The 15,976-nt window shown below is 42.4% G+C and overlaps 1 protein-coding gene across 4 annotated transcripts in view; it reads right to left on the bottom strand.

Annotated features, from left to right (window-relative positions):
* Window positions 1-15,719, bottom strand: part of GRIP2 (glutamate receptor interacting protein 2) — a 479,198-nt gene extending 463,479 nt beyond the window's left edge. For 3 of the 4 annotated variants that reach the window (XM_084633196.1, XM_084633197.1, XM_084633198.1), the window contains exon 1: window positions 15,510-15,719. In XM_084633196.1, coding sequence (XP_084489322.1) covers window positions 15,510-15,564 — 55 coding nt within the window. In that variant the 5' untranslated portion in view covers window positions 15,565-15,719. The remainder of the gene's footprint in view (window positions 1-15,509) is intronic. The other variant, XM_084633199.1, reaches the window with a different exon arrangement.
* Between the last annotated feature and the right edge of the window lie 257 nt (window positions 15,720-15,976).

Genomic DNA, 15,976 nt, shown 5'->3' with positions numbered 1-15,976 from the left:
GGTGGCATCTGGAGTGGCAGAGCAAGGGAGATTTATATGCAGGTCCATTGAGTATGCTCAGATTCTATTTAAGAGGCCATGGTATGCTCGCTTCTTGGCAGCTATGCTCTTGGTGAGGGCTGCAAGGGAAATATTTCAGTGGATAAACCTTTGACCTACAATCCAATAGTGAGTCTTAGGAAGCAAGGAGGAGAGCTCCAGCTACTGCCTGATTTCTTCAATGTAGATCTTATCTTCCCACTCTGGGCTCGGCTCTCTGCCAACTTCCCTCATAAATATGGTGATGTTGGAGGAGCTAACAGACAATGCAATCAAAGTGGGACAGGGAGTGTCAAAAGCAAAATTATAATGGATGTTCAAAAAACATTTCCATAAATACTGAGCATCCTTGACAGCACATGGGAGCGGGGGAGAAAAGAAAGAAACATAAATAAGAAACAACTGATCATCCTTGCACAGGATGTCTGAAACTCAGATAGTACAGGCTAAGAGAAAGCACTGCAGATGACAAATTTAAACCCCAAGGCAGTTGTGCAACTAGAGTTATGGTTTGGTCAGAAAAGTTGTTAACAGCCCCTGATTTGTCAGGAGTTGATTGCTTGACAGAATAGTTGGAAATGGGATATTTATGTCAGGCGCCCAAAATACAGACACTTAGAGGGTAAACTGGTGACATCGATTGCAACTTTTAGGGCACTAAAAAGTGTTTGCTCAGTAAAATGATAGACAAGGTGGCCCTTTGTTCTCAGGACCTTCTGAAAAAGAAAAATACAAACTGCAAACTCTGGGTACAATGGGGTGTCTCAATCCTACACAGGTGGGATGGAGAGTGAGGTGGAGAAAGAGATAGACACTATAGTCTAATAGTTCTCTTTGATTCTATGGGCCAAGTTCTGCCCTTCACATCCCCATGTGTAACTTCCACCGGAGACAGTAAAAGTTGTGTTAATGTGTTGGCAAAACTTAACCCTGTGGCAGGATCAAACTCTGCTCTTTTTATTTGATGGGTTCTGTCAAGGTTCCTCCCCCACTCTGAACTCTAGGGTACAGATGTGGGGACCTGCATGAAAAACTTCCTAAGCTTGTCTTTACCAGCTTAGGTCAAAACTTCCCCAAGGTACAAAATATTTCACCCGTTGTCCTTGGACTGGCCGCTACCACCACCAAACTAATACTGGTTACTGGGGAAGAGCTGTTTGGACACGTCCTTCCCCCCAAAATACTTCCCAAAACCTTGCACCCCACTTCCTGGACAAGGTTTGGTAAAAAGCCTCACCAATTTGCCTAGGTGACTACAGACCCAGACCCTTGGATCTTAAGAACAATGAACAATCCTCCCAACACTTGCACCCCCCCCTTTCCTGGGAAATGTTGGATAAAAAGCCTCACCAATTTGCATAGGTGACCACAGACCCAAACCCTTGGATCTGAGAACAATGAAAAAGCATTCAGTTTTCTTACAAGACGACTTTTAATAAAAATAGAAGTAAATAGAAATAAAGAAATCCCCCCTGTAAAATCAGGACGGTAGATATCTTACAGGGTAATTAGATTCAAAAACATAGAGAACCCCTCTAGGCAAAACCTTAAATTACAAAAAAGATACACAGACAGAAATAGTTATTCTATTCAGCACAATTCTTTTCTCAGCCATTTAAAGAAATCATAATCTAACACATACCTAGCTAGATTACTTACTAAAAGTTCTAAGACTCCATTCCTGGTCTATCCCGGACAAAGACCAGCATATAGACAGACACACAGACCTTAAATAGAGACTTGGAGTGGCTAAGTCATTATGCAAGGTAGCCTGTTTCCTCTTGTTTTTTCCTACCCCCCCCCCCCAGATGTTCTGGTTTAACTTGGATTTTAACTTGAAGAGTGGTCAGTTTGGATGAGCTATTACCAGCAGGAGAGTGAGTTTGTGTGTGTATGGGGGTGGGGGGGATGTGAGAACCTGGATTTATGCAGGAAATAGCCCAGCTTGATTGTCATGCACATTGTGTAAAGAGTTGTCACTTTGGATGGGCTATCACCAGCAGGAGAGTGAATTTGTGTGGGGGGGTGGAGGGTGAGAAAACCTGGATTTGTGCTGGAAATCACTTTAGATAAGCTATTACCAGCAGGACAGTGGGGTGGGAATAGGTATTGTTTCATATTCTCTGTGTATATATAAAGCCTGCTGCAGTTTCCACGATATGCATCTGAGGAAGTGAGCTGTAGCTCACGAAAGCTTATGCTCTAATAAATTGGTTAGTCTCTAAGGTGCCACAAGTCCTCCTTTTCTTTTTGCGAATACAGACTAACACGGCTGTTACTCTGAAACACAGACCCTTTGTTTCTCTCCCTCCTCCCAGCTTTTGAAAGTATCTTGTCTCCTCATTGGTCATTTTGGTCAGGTGCCAGCGAGGTTACCTTTAGCTTCTTAACCCTTTACAGGTGAGAGGAGCTTTCTCCTGGCCAGGAAGGATTTCAAAGGGGTTTACCCTTCCCTTTATATTTATGACAGGTTCTAAAAGTGTTTTATTGATTTAATAAAGATAGCATCAAAATTGCTGAATACCTGGAGAAGGACCTGCTTGCTCCCACTCCTGCAACTCATGTAGTTATTCTAAAATATTTGTTACCATAACAAATATAATAAATATAACATAATTTACTATCTACTGCACTCTGGCCACTCTGTTCTAAAAGTTCAATGCCGCTACAAGCATTTTGTGCACAGCGATAAAATGCAGTAATGAAATTACACCCTTAATAATACACTGCACTTATATAGCTGCTTTGATCAGAGTTCGTTTCAAAGACTGCCATTATCCCTCTTCTACAGATGAGAAAATTGAGGCAGAAAAAAGTTAGTGACCTGATTCTCAGAGTTGCCACCAGTTCCCACTAATTTCAGTGGGAGACGTGGGTTCTACACATCTTGGAAAATCAAGCCATGCCTTTTTTTTTTGTTCATTGCTACCCTCCTCCAGTGCCAGTCAGTGGCAAAGCCAGGAATGGAACCTTGGAGACCTGACTCCCAATCCCCTGTGCTAAGCTACTAACTCAAATGCCCCTGCTACTTAGGGATCACTTTGTCCACTACTGAAATGCAGCCGGTTCTGGGGTGGAACACAGAAGCTATTTAACAGATCCTGGCAGCACTTTACAAGTATTTAGGTTGGGAAATGAAGGAGGACACCATATCCAACTGAAATCGCAGGGGAGACAGAATATAATTACTCACAATAGAATTGGCCCACACCATCAGGATTAATACCTCCACTTGTCTGAACAATATCACAGGATTTGCAGTGGGCCTGAATTTAAGTTTCATTTGAAGGATGGTACCTAAGCAGCACAGCGCTCTCCTACCTCACGCTGGGGCACAACGTGCAGCCTCCAACTCACTCAAAAGGAGCCGGGGGATCTAGATACCATGGCTCCTGTGTTTATCAGCAGTTTAAACTGTTGACTTAGCCCAAAGCTGGCTGGTTTAAAAAAGGGCCGAAAAGCCAAAATATTTCTCTAATCCTCATTCACTTTCCAGCAACTGCTATTGATTTCTGCATTAAGGAGTTAAAGCGGCTCTTGTCTTTCATCTTCTCTCAATGCAAACAACTCTGTTGGAGATTCACTCATATTTCTTGGGACAGAGCATTAGCTCTAAGATTTGCTCTTCCAAGCCTGGATCTTTCAATTGATCAAAAGACTGTTCCTTATTTAAAATCATCCTGTAGGTTGACAAGGAGCCCAGCCATCAACAGAAATCAGAAGCCAAGTGAAGAATGCAAGTGTTGCTGTGAGTGACTGCATGACGTGATGGTGAGTTTAAAATTTTTTTTTTTAAAAAATAGAAACCTGGATGTAATCAAGGAAAAGAAAAGAAAAGAAAAGAACGTTGCTTTCATTACTGCCTCGAAACCACACTGCTAATGAGCAAGACAGTGCTCTTTAACCTTCCAGGTAATCAAAGCATAGAAGAGAAGGCTAGTGACTAGGGCCATACTGATGTACCGCAGGTTCCTACTCACCATCATGGTCACTCAGAGCATAGTACGGTGTTATGAATTAATTCCATACAGTGGTGAGCTCTCCTGCACTCAGACAAGCTCTCTCCATGGAAAAAGAAAAAGAGGACTTGTGGCACCTTAGAGACTAACAAATTTATGAAGTGAGCTGTAGCTCACGAAAGCTTATGCTCAAATAAATGTGTTAGTCTCTATGGTGCCACAAGTCCTCCTTTTCTTTTTGCGGATACAGACTAACACGGCTGCTTCTCTCCATGGACATCAGGACCACATGAACAGTTATTTATCTGGCTATAGAGCATCTTGCTGCTGTAAGAACTCATAACATTTGACCCAAGAGTTTGTCCCTCATGCCCCCACTGAAGATAGATAGCTAAGTAGGCCTGCTTGAAGTGGGAAATTACCATTTCGTAAAGGAAAACCCACAAAAAGGGGTCCTGAAGGGAGGAGAGCTCCATATGGTTTCCTCCAACTGCTCTATCACAAGGATGATGGCTCCTGTAGTCAATGCCCACCCCCTGTACAAGCAGGGGTGTGGGCAGTTCATGTGGATGTTGGGGGCACATTTGGGCATGCAAGAAGGAGGACCACTGTTTCAGGTTATGAGATTAAATTAAGCAAGCAAAATTTAATCTGAATATAAAATAAATTTTAGCAGGGACCCCTATTAAGGTGCTAATCCCTAGCACAGATATTGCCACCTACAATCATTAACTAATTAACCTGCAAACCCCCCCCCCCCCCGTAAAATAGTGACAAGGAAACTGAGGCAGATTCGTGTGCATGGCAATTGTCAAAGGACCTCAGTTGGGCGACTCAGCAGAGAACCTGGGGACTCATTCCGGGCACTCAGATAACACAGTGAATTTTCGAAGGATAACACAGGCAGTGCTTACTCCTGCAGGGTACCAGGAATGATCCTACCCTGGCCAGGTATGTGTGGACAAAGAGTACATCAACACTGCAAAATCTATATATCTCACAGCAGCAATTCTCAGAGCCTGGCTCAACTGACCTGGGCTCACAGGCCTCATGTTACACAGCTGAAAACAGCAGTGCAGATGTTCCCACTTGGGCTGGAGCCCGGGCTCTGAAACCTGTCGAGATGGGGTAGGTCTCAGAGCCTGAGCGGGAACAATTACACCACTATTTTTAGCCGTGTAGTGCAAGCCCCACAAGCCTTAGTCAGTTGACCAGGGCTCTGAAACTTGCTGCCGCAGGGGGAAGGGTTTTGCAGTGCAGACACACCCTCCATCTCGAATGACACTTGCTGCACTCACTGACACCTTGTTTCACTCCCTTTTGCTTGATAGTTTTGCTAAAGCTCTGAAAGCTTCCCTAGAGACAGACAGACAGGGAGGAAAGCCCTCCACAAGATTCCCCACATCCAACTCTACCATTCTGCCTTCCCCTGTGTCATACAATGGTCTAATCTTCCATTGCTGGGATTTTGCTGGGCAAACGCTGCCAACGGTGCTAAACTATGTGGTGTTGCAATGATTATTATCATCATCTATCCATATTGTGGAAGAGGCCTCAACCCAAACAGGGGCCTCACTGCACTAGATGCTGCATAACCATATAGTCCTCCTTGCTCCAAAAAGTCAGCGTGGACAAATGTTGACAGAGATCTGAGAAACTGTGCTGAGGCTCCCCCCAAACTCATCTCCCAGAGGACCCAAGTTGAAATCTCCCATGGGTCTCCAAAAGCTGAACATACAGAAGGGGAAATGAGTGCCCAGGAAGGAGAACTGCAGGAAGGGAATCCGGGGGTTAGAGCGGCTCACAAGCTAAATAAATACATCAACAATGTAACGCTGTTGCAAAAAAACAATGATAATTCTGGGATCTATCAGCAGGAGTGTTGTAAGCAAGACACGAGAAGTAATTCTTCCGCTCTACTCTGTGCTAATTAGGCCTCAGCTGGAGTATTGTGTCCAGTTCTGGGTGTCACATTTCAGGAAAGATGTGGACAAATTGGAGAAAGTCCAGAGAAGAACAACAAAAATTATTAAAGGTCTAGAAAACATGACCTATGAGGAGAGATTGAAAAAAGAGGGATAGTCTAAATGAATATTTAGACCTGCACTGGACTAGATGACCTCTCGAGGTCCCTTCCAGTCCTATGATTCTAATTAATTATTCCATGTAGGGAGCAGTTCCTCCCCTTTTCATTACACAGGCAGTGTTCAGACATTAGCTGAGACCCTTATTTCCTTGTGCAGATGAAATGAAGTGTCACTCAAATGACTAAAAGCATCACATTAGCAGAGAAGGTGACAGCATCTATAATCCAAATAAATATATAGGGTATCTTCTAACGTCTGCAACCAAGAGCACACCAAGGTTAATATAACTGCTAAAATGAAGCTCTGTAATGCTTTGGTCACTATAGCAGTAGAATAGTTTGACAGAAAATGTACCTTATTTAACAGGACAACACAACAACTTGAAGACTGTGCAACTGAATTTATTTTGCAGCTTCAGAGAGTTTCTTCTGCTGTATTATCTTTGCCCTCTGTTCACCAGAAGGGAGCAATTAAGTTGGCAGGGTCAATGACATCTTCCACATAATGCATGGATTTAATCGAATTCTGATCCCTAACATTCCCTTGAACACAAACAGCACATAGTAGCCCCTTCTGCTTAAATGCAGTGCAGGCTCACCTGACGCTGAACATGTCAGCGGAAAGCATGTTCGATTGAATGAATTCGCTGCTGGAAGGCAACATTTTCAACACTGTCATTGGAATCAGTGAATTTAGTCTGAGCCAAAGACAGTTCTGGCTGGAAAAATCAGAGCCAGTAGTTACCGGATGCCAAGAATATCTAACGTTAATGAGAGGGGGAAAAGTAGATAAAATGGAAATAATTATGAACTTACAAACTGTGTATGTTTCTTTTGTTCTATATAAATTACTTCATATTCCAGGAATAAAAGGATGGGAGAGGTAGGTCACTCCCCTGACAAAGCAAGATGACTGGAAAAATTATTACACATGAATTCTAAAACAAAAAGCTTCATTACTCTTTCTTTCTATGGAACAAGTCCACAGGAACATCAAAAATAATTGGACAAAATAAAAATCCTTTGAATAGAAACTGTTTTATCACAGCGTGAGATTCAGCTGACTTAAGCGCCAGAAAGAAGAGAACCTATCATCCTCTATAAGGACCAGTGTACCAGTGTGGAATCTATTCCCTTACAATTTTTCTCATCATAACTGTCAGTCAAGGCTGGGACTCACTCTGATCTCAGTTTATACTGATTTATACAGATTTATACTGATGTAAATCCACAATAGCTATATTAATTTCAGGAAAGTTATTCCTGATTTACATTGGTGTAATTAAGATCTGTATTTTTCCCCAGCATGGGTCGAAGACACATATGCAGTGTTGTTATAACCATGGTGGTCCCAAGATATTAGAGAAATCAGGTGAGTGAGGTAATATCTTTTATGGACCAACTTCTGTTGGTGAGAGAGAAACACAGTCTACAGACAACCAAGGCCTGATTTTCAGAAGTGCTAATATAACGCCAACAAACCACGGTTCTTGGTAGGCACGAATGCATGAGCTTCTACTGTATGAGCTAAATGCCACAGGCCTCTTAGCCAAGGCTGTAGCAAACTCATCAATCTTCAGGTGGTTTAGGTGCCATTAGAGGGGGACAGAGCACCACACCCAGCAGGCATGGGTTACACTAAGGGCTGGTCTACACTAACGCTGTAAGTCAATCTAAGATATGCTAGTTCAGTTACATAACTGAAGTTGACGGAAATTAGGTCGACTTACAGACAGCAGTGTCTATACCGCACTATGTTGACAGGAGACGCTTTCCCATTGACATAGCTTCTGCCTCTCAGGGAGATGGAGTACAGACATCAACAGGAGAGTGCTCTGCCATCGACTTAGCGTGTCTTCACCAAACCCGCTAAATCGATACTGCTGCATTGATCTCAGCAGTGCCGATTTAGCTGGTAGTGTAGACATGGCCTTAGTGTCTGCAACTCCACTGGAAGTCAGTGGGAACTGGAGTTGCTCAGTTCATATGAAAAAAATGGCCCTTAATGATTCAGGGGTTATTCTCCTCTTTTGCACATTCTCTCATTTCATTCATGCCGGTTGTTTGTACCCACTAAGGGAAGATTATAGTAAATAAGTTTTCCTTCCCCCACAACCGACCCAATGATTTGCTGGATATGCCAAGTCACCTTTCCTAACATCACATATGGGAACCTTTAAAGCTCATGATCTAGAGCTGCAGTCACGAGTTACCGTACTGAACTTTAACCTCTAAAGACCAGGGCTCTGTTTAAGTGAATTTAATGCTCTAAAAACTGCCTGGTTGAGTTTTAGGACATGTCTATATGGGGAAATTCCCTGGCGTAGCTACACAAGAATAATTATCCCATTATAATTATACTAGTATGAGTCTCTGTGTGGACACTCAATACTAGAATAAAAAAGTGATTTCATTCCAATATAAATACTCTGCTTTATGATAGCTATTGTAGTATAGCTATGCCAGGAAATTTCCCCATGTTGGTAAGCCCTTAGGAACTGAAGGACTCTATCCACCCACAAAACAAGTATAATATGAGCAATGAATGGCAGTGCCTGTTTTTTCCCACCCCAGTGGCCTCTCCACTGAGAGCCAGACTTAAAGAACTAAGGCTACAGACAGCCTTCAGGTGGTTTTGTCCCTAACATGCTGATCTGAATTTGAAACTCTGAGCTACAAGTGAATGGCACTAGGAACAGGAATCTATCCCGTGAGTCATCCTTCCCTCCAAGAGCAGGTTTGGACACCACTAGCGTGCCAGTGAAAATTAGCATTGAACGTCCTCTCAGGCCCATCTGGATATTGGGCCACATCATATAAGCTGCCCGCAACTTTGTGGTAATTTGGCATGATAAGCAGCAGCATCTCAGAACAAGCCCAGGAATGGAAAAGGCAGGGTGCCAGCAGCGAGAAGCATGGCATATTTGCAGAGCACCCACGCTAGATTACTGTTATTAATTTCTATTTATAAAAAAGCAACTACTGGAAACTCTGATATAAATTATGTAAACAATGTTCAATCCACTCCCCCACACACACCATTTCCCACTAGCAAAATTCTCCAATCCCACAAAATTCTCAGCCCCCATCAAGAAGCCCCTCACTCCCCATAAGCTTTTTCAGAGTTTTACCCTCCTTGCAGCATGCTCTGAGAGCCAACAGACCCAGGAACCCAAGAGCAGGGAGAGTAGCTTCCAAAGCTGAAGGACCCTCATGGAGAGTACTCTTCCCCTGGCCTCCTCTCTTTGAAATGAAGGTTGAACCAGCTTGAGTGTCTCCACTGATTGCAACTGCCGCAGTATGGCACGAGCAGAGTGGAGGTCTCTGAAGTCCGATAGTGCCAAGTAATTGCAGCCAGCACTATGCCACTGCACAGAGTATTGTGCCAGTATTATCATTTTATCACTGCTCATGAAAAGCCTCTTTTCTCAAAAGACCTGTATAATAGCCCGTCCAAGTGAATACGAACTTATAGCTATGTTGGACAATTCTGTAGCCTTGTTCAAAAAGGCTGTTATAAACTATCTTATTTTTTAAAATCAAATTCTATAGGTTTTTAGAGCCATTTTTCAGAATCCCATGTTTCATCCCTATTAAAGAATTTCCCATAAGGGTTGATTGTAATGGCTAAGTCAGGGACCAAACACCACACTTGACACAGCCACAGCGTGACAGAGAGTTGGGGGGGGGGTCCCAGGGAGCGCTTACCCAAAACACACTGATGGTCACAGCTGTTTGTCCCTCATTTTAAGTGGTGCTGAATCCACACCAACATTTTAATGAAGGAAAAAGAACCCATCACGGTCTAGTAGGATTTGCTCTGACTGTCCTTTCAGTTTGATGAATGAACATTGCCCTTTAAGCATTACTACCACAGAGTTAAAGCCATTCTAATTTCCTACCATACGTTGTTGGAGGTCAGAACCTCTATTTGAACATTTTGTTTAAAAGCAGTGGCCTGTATAATTAGTATTGCCAACAAACTGCGGCCCATAAATTCCTAAGCACCATGTGTGCAGCTCCTCATCTCTGGCAAAGCTTAGATGCACTGTAAAGTTAGATGCTGGTATCTAGAAATATATTAGAAGACACACTGTATATAGAGACAGCCATAAAGTCTTTTCAGCACCCAGACACTTACTATTTGTAACAACTGCAATCCAGCAGAACTTCTTTACTAAAAAGATGCCAATAAGGTAGTAAACCACATTGCTGTAGATTCAAACATGGGGATTCTTCAAAGCAAGGTACCATGCTAAAACTGCATAGCATCAGCCTGCTATTTAAATGCAAGTATAGTAAAACTTTGCTAATTCTCAATAATAAGTAGGAGACGTATTGTGAGTTACTGAGTTAGGTCCTGATCCTACCCACACTAATTTAAGCAGGTGAATAGTACAACTGATTTCAAGTTAAGCATGTGCATAAGAGTTTGCAGTATTGGGGCCTTCAGAGGTAAGTGAACAAGCACATTAAAAAATAATGCAAGTTCTTTTCCATTTGCAGGATTCTTTTGATATTGTATTCTGTCTTACATTCTCACGTACTACATATTTATATACACATATACAAATGCCATTTTTATGAAGTCCCTCAAAAATCTGCATATTTTCTGATAAATTAATTGTGAGATTCACAAATTCCCCATCCTTGACTTACTGGGGCATTGCACTCTGAGATGTTAGCTTACATAGATAGAACCCCAGTTCGAGACAGAATCATATTGTTTCACAGCTCTGAAAAAAACTGCCATCATTTATGGATGTAACTGAGGGCAGAATCTGGACTAGATTTTTATAGCACAGCAGCAGCAGCTGAGATCTTCAACGTATAGATGCTGTTACATTTCAAATGTAAATTTAAACACTTCCATCAAAATCATGGAAAACTCCCCTTGTTGAAAACTACTTCCAGATTCCCACTTACTGTGTCACGTTTAACCCATTGATATTTAGCATGGATTATCCCACTGCAAGGTATGTAAGTAATATTTTATCCCATAATTTCCATGTTTTTTCTTTCATCTTACAAATCAAAACACATCATTGAGCATTTCCTTTTCCTGGGCTGCACATGCACGGATCTACCATGGGAAACCTCTGCCCACAACCCTGACAATCAGCGTGACCACACAGCCAATAAAATTACATTGTACACTGCTACAGCTGTTTCCTAGGTAACCAGCATGGAGCTACATAAACTGGCTAGATGCAATGGACGGAAATAAACAGCAGCAACATAATCCTGTAACATTTTGACTTTTCAAGAACAGCTTTAACTTGTTACAAATTTATTCTTTTATCTTCCCCAGTCGATTCACATGTGAGGAATCAGTAACTCACTTTAGATTTTATAATTCCCCTTTATCACTCGTCCTGTAGTATTCCAAGGAGGAAAAAAAATCACCACACTGGGCTTTGTAGTGTACAAATTATAGGCCAAACCTTGAAGTCCTTACTCAAACAAAATGTCATTGAAGCCAGCGGGAGTTTTTCCACAGTAAAGATTTCATGATTTGGCCCTATATTAATGACCTAGACCTTTACAATCAACCCTATACTTGTCCCCAGTAGTATATGAATTACATCTAAGGACTGTGTAATGCTGTCTAGATATTAGAGTGACTACACAGGTAGATATTATATTTCCCATACTTGCTACAACAAAAATGTCTTATTCTCTTGTTCAGTAGAGAAGACTTAGCCCTATGGCTATATGGCAACACTGCCCTTGGTTGCTTACAGTGGGAACTCTCCCACTCACCCACATGTATGCACAACCCTGAAATCAGAATGTGGCCTTTATTTTTTCCACTACTGACATCCTGAGAAAACCATGAATAAGGGCCCAGTCCTGCAGTCCTTTCTCAACCTAAATTCCCATTAAGAACTGCAGCATCAGGTTGTTAAATCCTACTTACAGGCATTGTGGGCCATAACCTGCAGTCTTTGCAGAAGCTTCATTCACAAGCTACTGAAATCAGCAAGATAGTTCTCTCCAACAGGACTGCAAGAAGTAGCCTGACAACTAATCAGTGATAAATAGAATGAACATGATCTATTTCGTTCTGCCATTCTTGAGTTTTCATGATTGTTAGAAACTCAGTGACCCACAACATTGCTCCAACCTTTATCAGTTTATAATTTATGTGGTACTATTTGGCAAATAATCCAATATAATAAACTATAATAAGAGAATTGTATCTTACTGTGTGATACTGTAATTAAGGACATGATTATAAAGCGTGAGTACAAAGTGTGTAATTAAGGACATGATTATAAAGCACGCAGGCAAGGTAGATTTGTTTGTGTGACTGCCTTACCAGAGAATTTCCAGTCTTCAAGCCAGATCCTGCAGTCAGCTGAGCAGTACTTATGCAATATGACCTGACCCAAAGCCACTGAAGTTAATGGGAGTCTTTCCATTGACTTCAATGTGCTTTGGAGCTGGCCCATAATGGTGCTGATGGACCTATTCATGTGAATTAGGAAGTAGTCACAGTAACTGGTCCTTGACTTGGAAAGAAAAAGGCTGTTTACATAGCATGTGTGTTGGGGGTAGGGGTAACATGGAATCTTACTGACAATATTCAACTTTTTTTTAAGTCATTAATGTCAATTCCTCCTCCAAATTAAAAAAAAACCCAACAATTGTACATACCATAGAACACTTTTTTGATGGCGAAAGAGAATTTATTCATGATCACAACGGTTTTGTGCTTTCTCCTGTGATCATACACTCCAAACCATAGACTTTTAACAGCAAACCAAATGTATGAAGAAAATACCTGTAGTTGGTTTATGCTTAAAATATGAATGAATGCCACACTTCAGCACAGCCCATATGACTTTTATGTATTTTAAATATGTTACTTAATGCTCTTGACCCTTTGAACACCTTCCTCGATTAATGAAGCACCCACTCTTGTGTAGAATGGCTGAAAGTAGCAAGTGATGCCCATTGCAGCAATATGGAGTAACCAAAATGTACCACTCATTTGCATAGGCTGAAATATACTCCTTTAGATGACTAGCAGAACATTTACTTTGGAAACTCAGGCCTATGGTCTGTGTACAAAATTTATACACTGTGTGGTGAGTGTGTGTAGCTCTTACAGTGCTGTCTCTCCTAGTTGTGGGATGGCTGAACTGAAAATGCCACATTTGAACAATCACAAAGAGACAACAGCCAGAGATAATTTGTTTGGAAAAAGGATAACTGGAAAAGAATATTATTAATAGGATGATTGGAGTTTGGCTTGACAAAAAAAAAATCTGAACAAAATACTGTTTTCAGGATGCTGTTAAACAAGACAAGATGTGAAACTTTCTCTGGAGCTTAGTTATACATTGTACTGTGTCTGTTAAAATATTAGTAGTACAGAATTTTAAATGGGTCCATATTTGTTTTCCCCGTTGAAGGGCAACAGAGTCTCACACTGAAATATGAACAGCTGACTACTTAGCATTGTAAAAAAAGAAAATACCTGGTAGAAAAGGGAAGAAAATCTCTTCCCTGCATGCCTTCACTGTGTCCATTGCCATACATATAGCTTGTCCTCTAAACATCAAACCAGCTTGTGATGCTCCCTATCCTGCAAGATTTCTTTTTTCACATGGTTAATCAGACAGTAGTTAAGTCATAACTTCCAAAGGCAAACTGCTCTTGAGCTGTGCAAGGAACTAAGGGCAATGACTGTTACATGAGAATCTGGTAAACAGCCTATAAGAATGTGGATAATGTACCAGCATACTCAGGTAAGAAACCCACTGCAGTGCTGTGTGCAAGAGGAGCAGGGAAGTCAATTCCAAAGACACAGAAGGGAAGAACCATTAAATATCTGTGAAAGTCATAGAAAGTAATAAATCCAATCACGCTAAAACAATGCAGCTAGTACTTCAGGAGCTCAGTACTGTGAATACTGTTTAAGAATTACTGACCTCCAAACCTCCACTGGTGCAAGAGCACCCATATGTATTACTGCAGGACAGTGTTACATAGCACTGCATCCCACGGTGACTGCATTAAAGGACTAGTCTGAAGACACTGGATTTGTTGAAAAAGATGCTTTTTAATAGAATAAAATCTCTAATTTTCAGCAGAATTTAAGTTCTCAGTTTAATGAGCCTGGAGTCCAAGTGGAAGCAATGGACTCAAGCGGTTAAAAATATATATATATATGCTGTTATCTTGAAACAGAGTGCAAGAAAGAGACAAGCAGCCTCAGAAAAAAGACTCACTGAATATACCAGCTTAACTATCCAAACCTGACACAGCACAAAGCAGGTAACAGTGAAATTTGTTTCTGTGTCTGGTAACCAACAGGGTTGAAAAGTCTCTGCTTTTTCCATTACTCACTTGGTGCAACTGTAATGCTTTAAATCATTCTTAAGCCCTGCTTGGCATTGCAACGCAACTCACTGCTAGCCAACTGTAGCAAAGGAGCTGAGGGGCTGCATTGAAAGGAGAAGCTGCAAAGGCAACCAGAAAAGGAATTCCTGCTCATCTCTGATCCCAAAAGCTTGTGTCAGGTTAACTCCCTAAAACCACTGTCATGGGATCAAGACAGAATTATACCCCATTTCTGACATAGGTACTGTCCCCTGACTACTATCATCCCCATTCATACATACTCCCCATGAACCAAAATAAACTGGTGTGTAAGATTTTAAACATTCTTTAGGTTCTGCCACCTTGTGGGAGTTTCCGTCCAACTTTTATGAGCTGCAGATCCAACATTAATTTAACATCACACTGTAGAACACATTTCCCAGATGCTGTGAGTAATAGTACGAAAGACAATATGAGTAGTAGTAAGCTTGCAGGACCACAGTGAAATTCACAAGACCCAAATCCCTGTTTGAAGTTAAGCACCAAAAATAATTGCCATTTGGAAGAAGCAGCAGCAGCTTTAGAAAGTTACATGCAAGATGCTGCATGCTACTCTACTGCCAAAAATAAATATTCAATTTCCCCTTTCTCATATCTTTTCCCAACACAAGTAAATGAGCATCAGCTACAATCTTACGCCCAGAATGATGGATGGAGGACAGAGGTGCTGCTTTAAAGTTTATTGGCATTTGGTGTATTTCACCCCTTCCACCAGTGCATCAGCCATCTGATTTATGCAGCTGTTCCTTGCAAACAGGTCAACACCAAACAGGGCTCAAAGTGATTTGTATTCTTGGGGGAGGGGGGGGAGGAGGAAACCCTACCAGAACAATTGTTTGTAAACACACAGTTCAAACAGGGGCCTCAAAAGAGAGGCTGCATTTTCAAGCATCCCTCCGGAGCCAAAGAAACAGACCACCCCCCCCACACACACACACACATACCCCACGAAAAACTCCAAGGCAGTTTCTCAGGGCAGTGCAATATCCCCCCACCCGCGTGGCATTCCCCCCTCGCTCTGTCGCCAGCCTTACCTTCCTCCTGCATTCTCTGCAGACACAGGGTCAGATTCTTCCTCCAGCCTGGCATCCCGGCACCGCAGCAACCTGCTGATGAGGCGAGGGGGCCTTTTTTTTCCTTCTTCGGCAAGTCTGGACAGGGCCCCCAGCCCCACTCCAGAAGTGCCGTGGGTACAGCGCAGCGAGCAGCGGCGAGACCGAGGGCTTTACAAGGCTAGACATTGATGTGCGATGTGCTCCATCAGTCCTTGTGCAGGAACAAGGACTGGGGGGGGGGTGCAGTGCGGGGGGGTGGGGGCAGGACTAACAGAGGCAGCAAAGAAATCACCTCGCCGTGCCGCTGGCTAGGGCTGCTTTAAACGATCCTCTCCTGGCCCACGGCACGGGACTGGGGCTCTGCTGAGGCTTTTTACTGTAGCCACGGGAGCTGCGGTTCCCAGCGTGGGGTGGGGGATCGTACTAAGTGGCAGCAGAAGCCAGGG

Source organism: Lepidochelys olivacea (genome assembly GCF_965140295.1).
Source record: "Lepidochelys olivacea isolate rLepOli2 genome assembly, chromosome: 7".
NCBI lineage: Eukaryota > Metazoa > Chordata > Testudines > Cheloniidae > Lepidochelys > Lepidochelys olivacea.
This window is presented reverse-complemented; position numbering and strand designations above follow the sequence as displayed.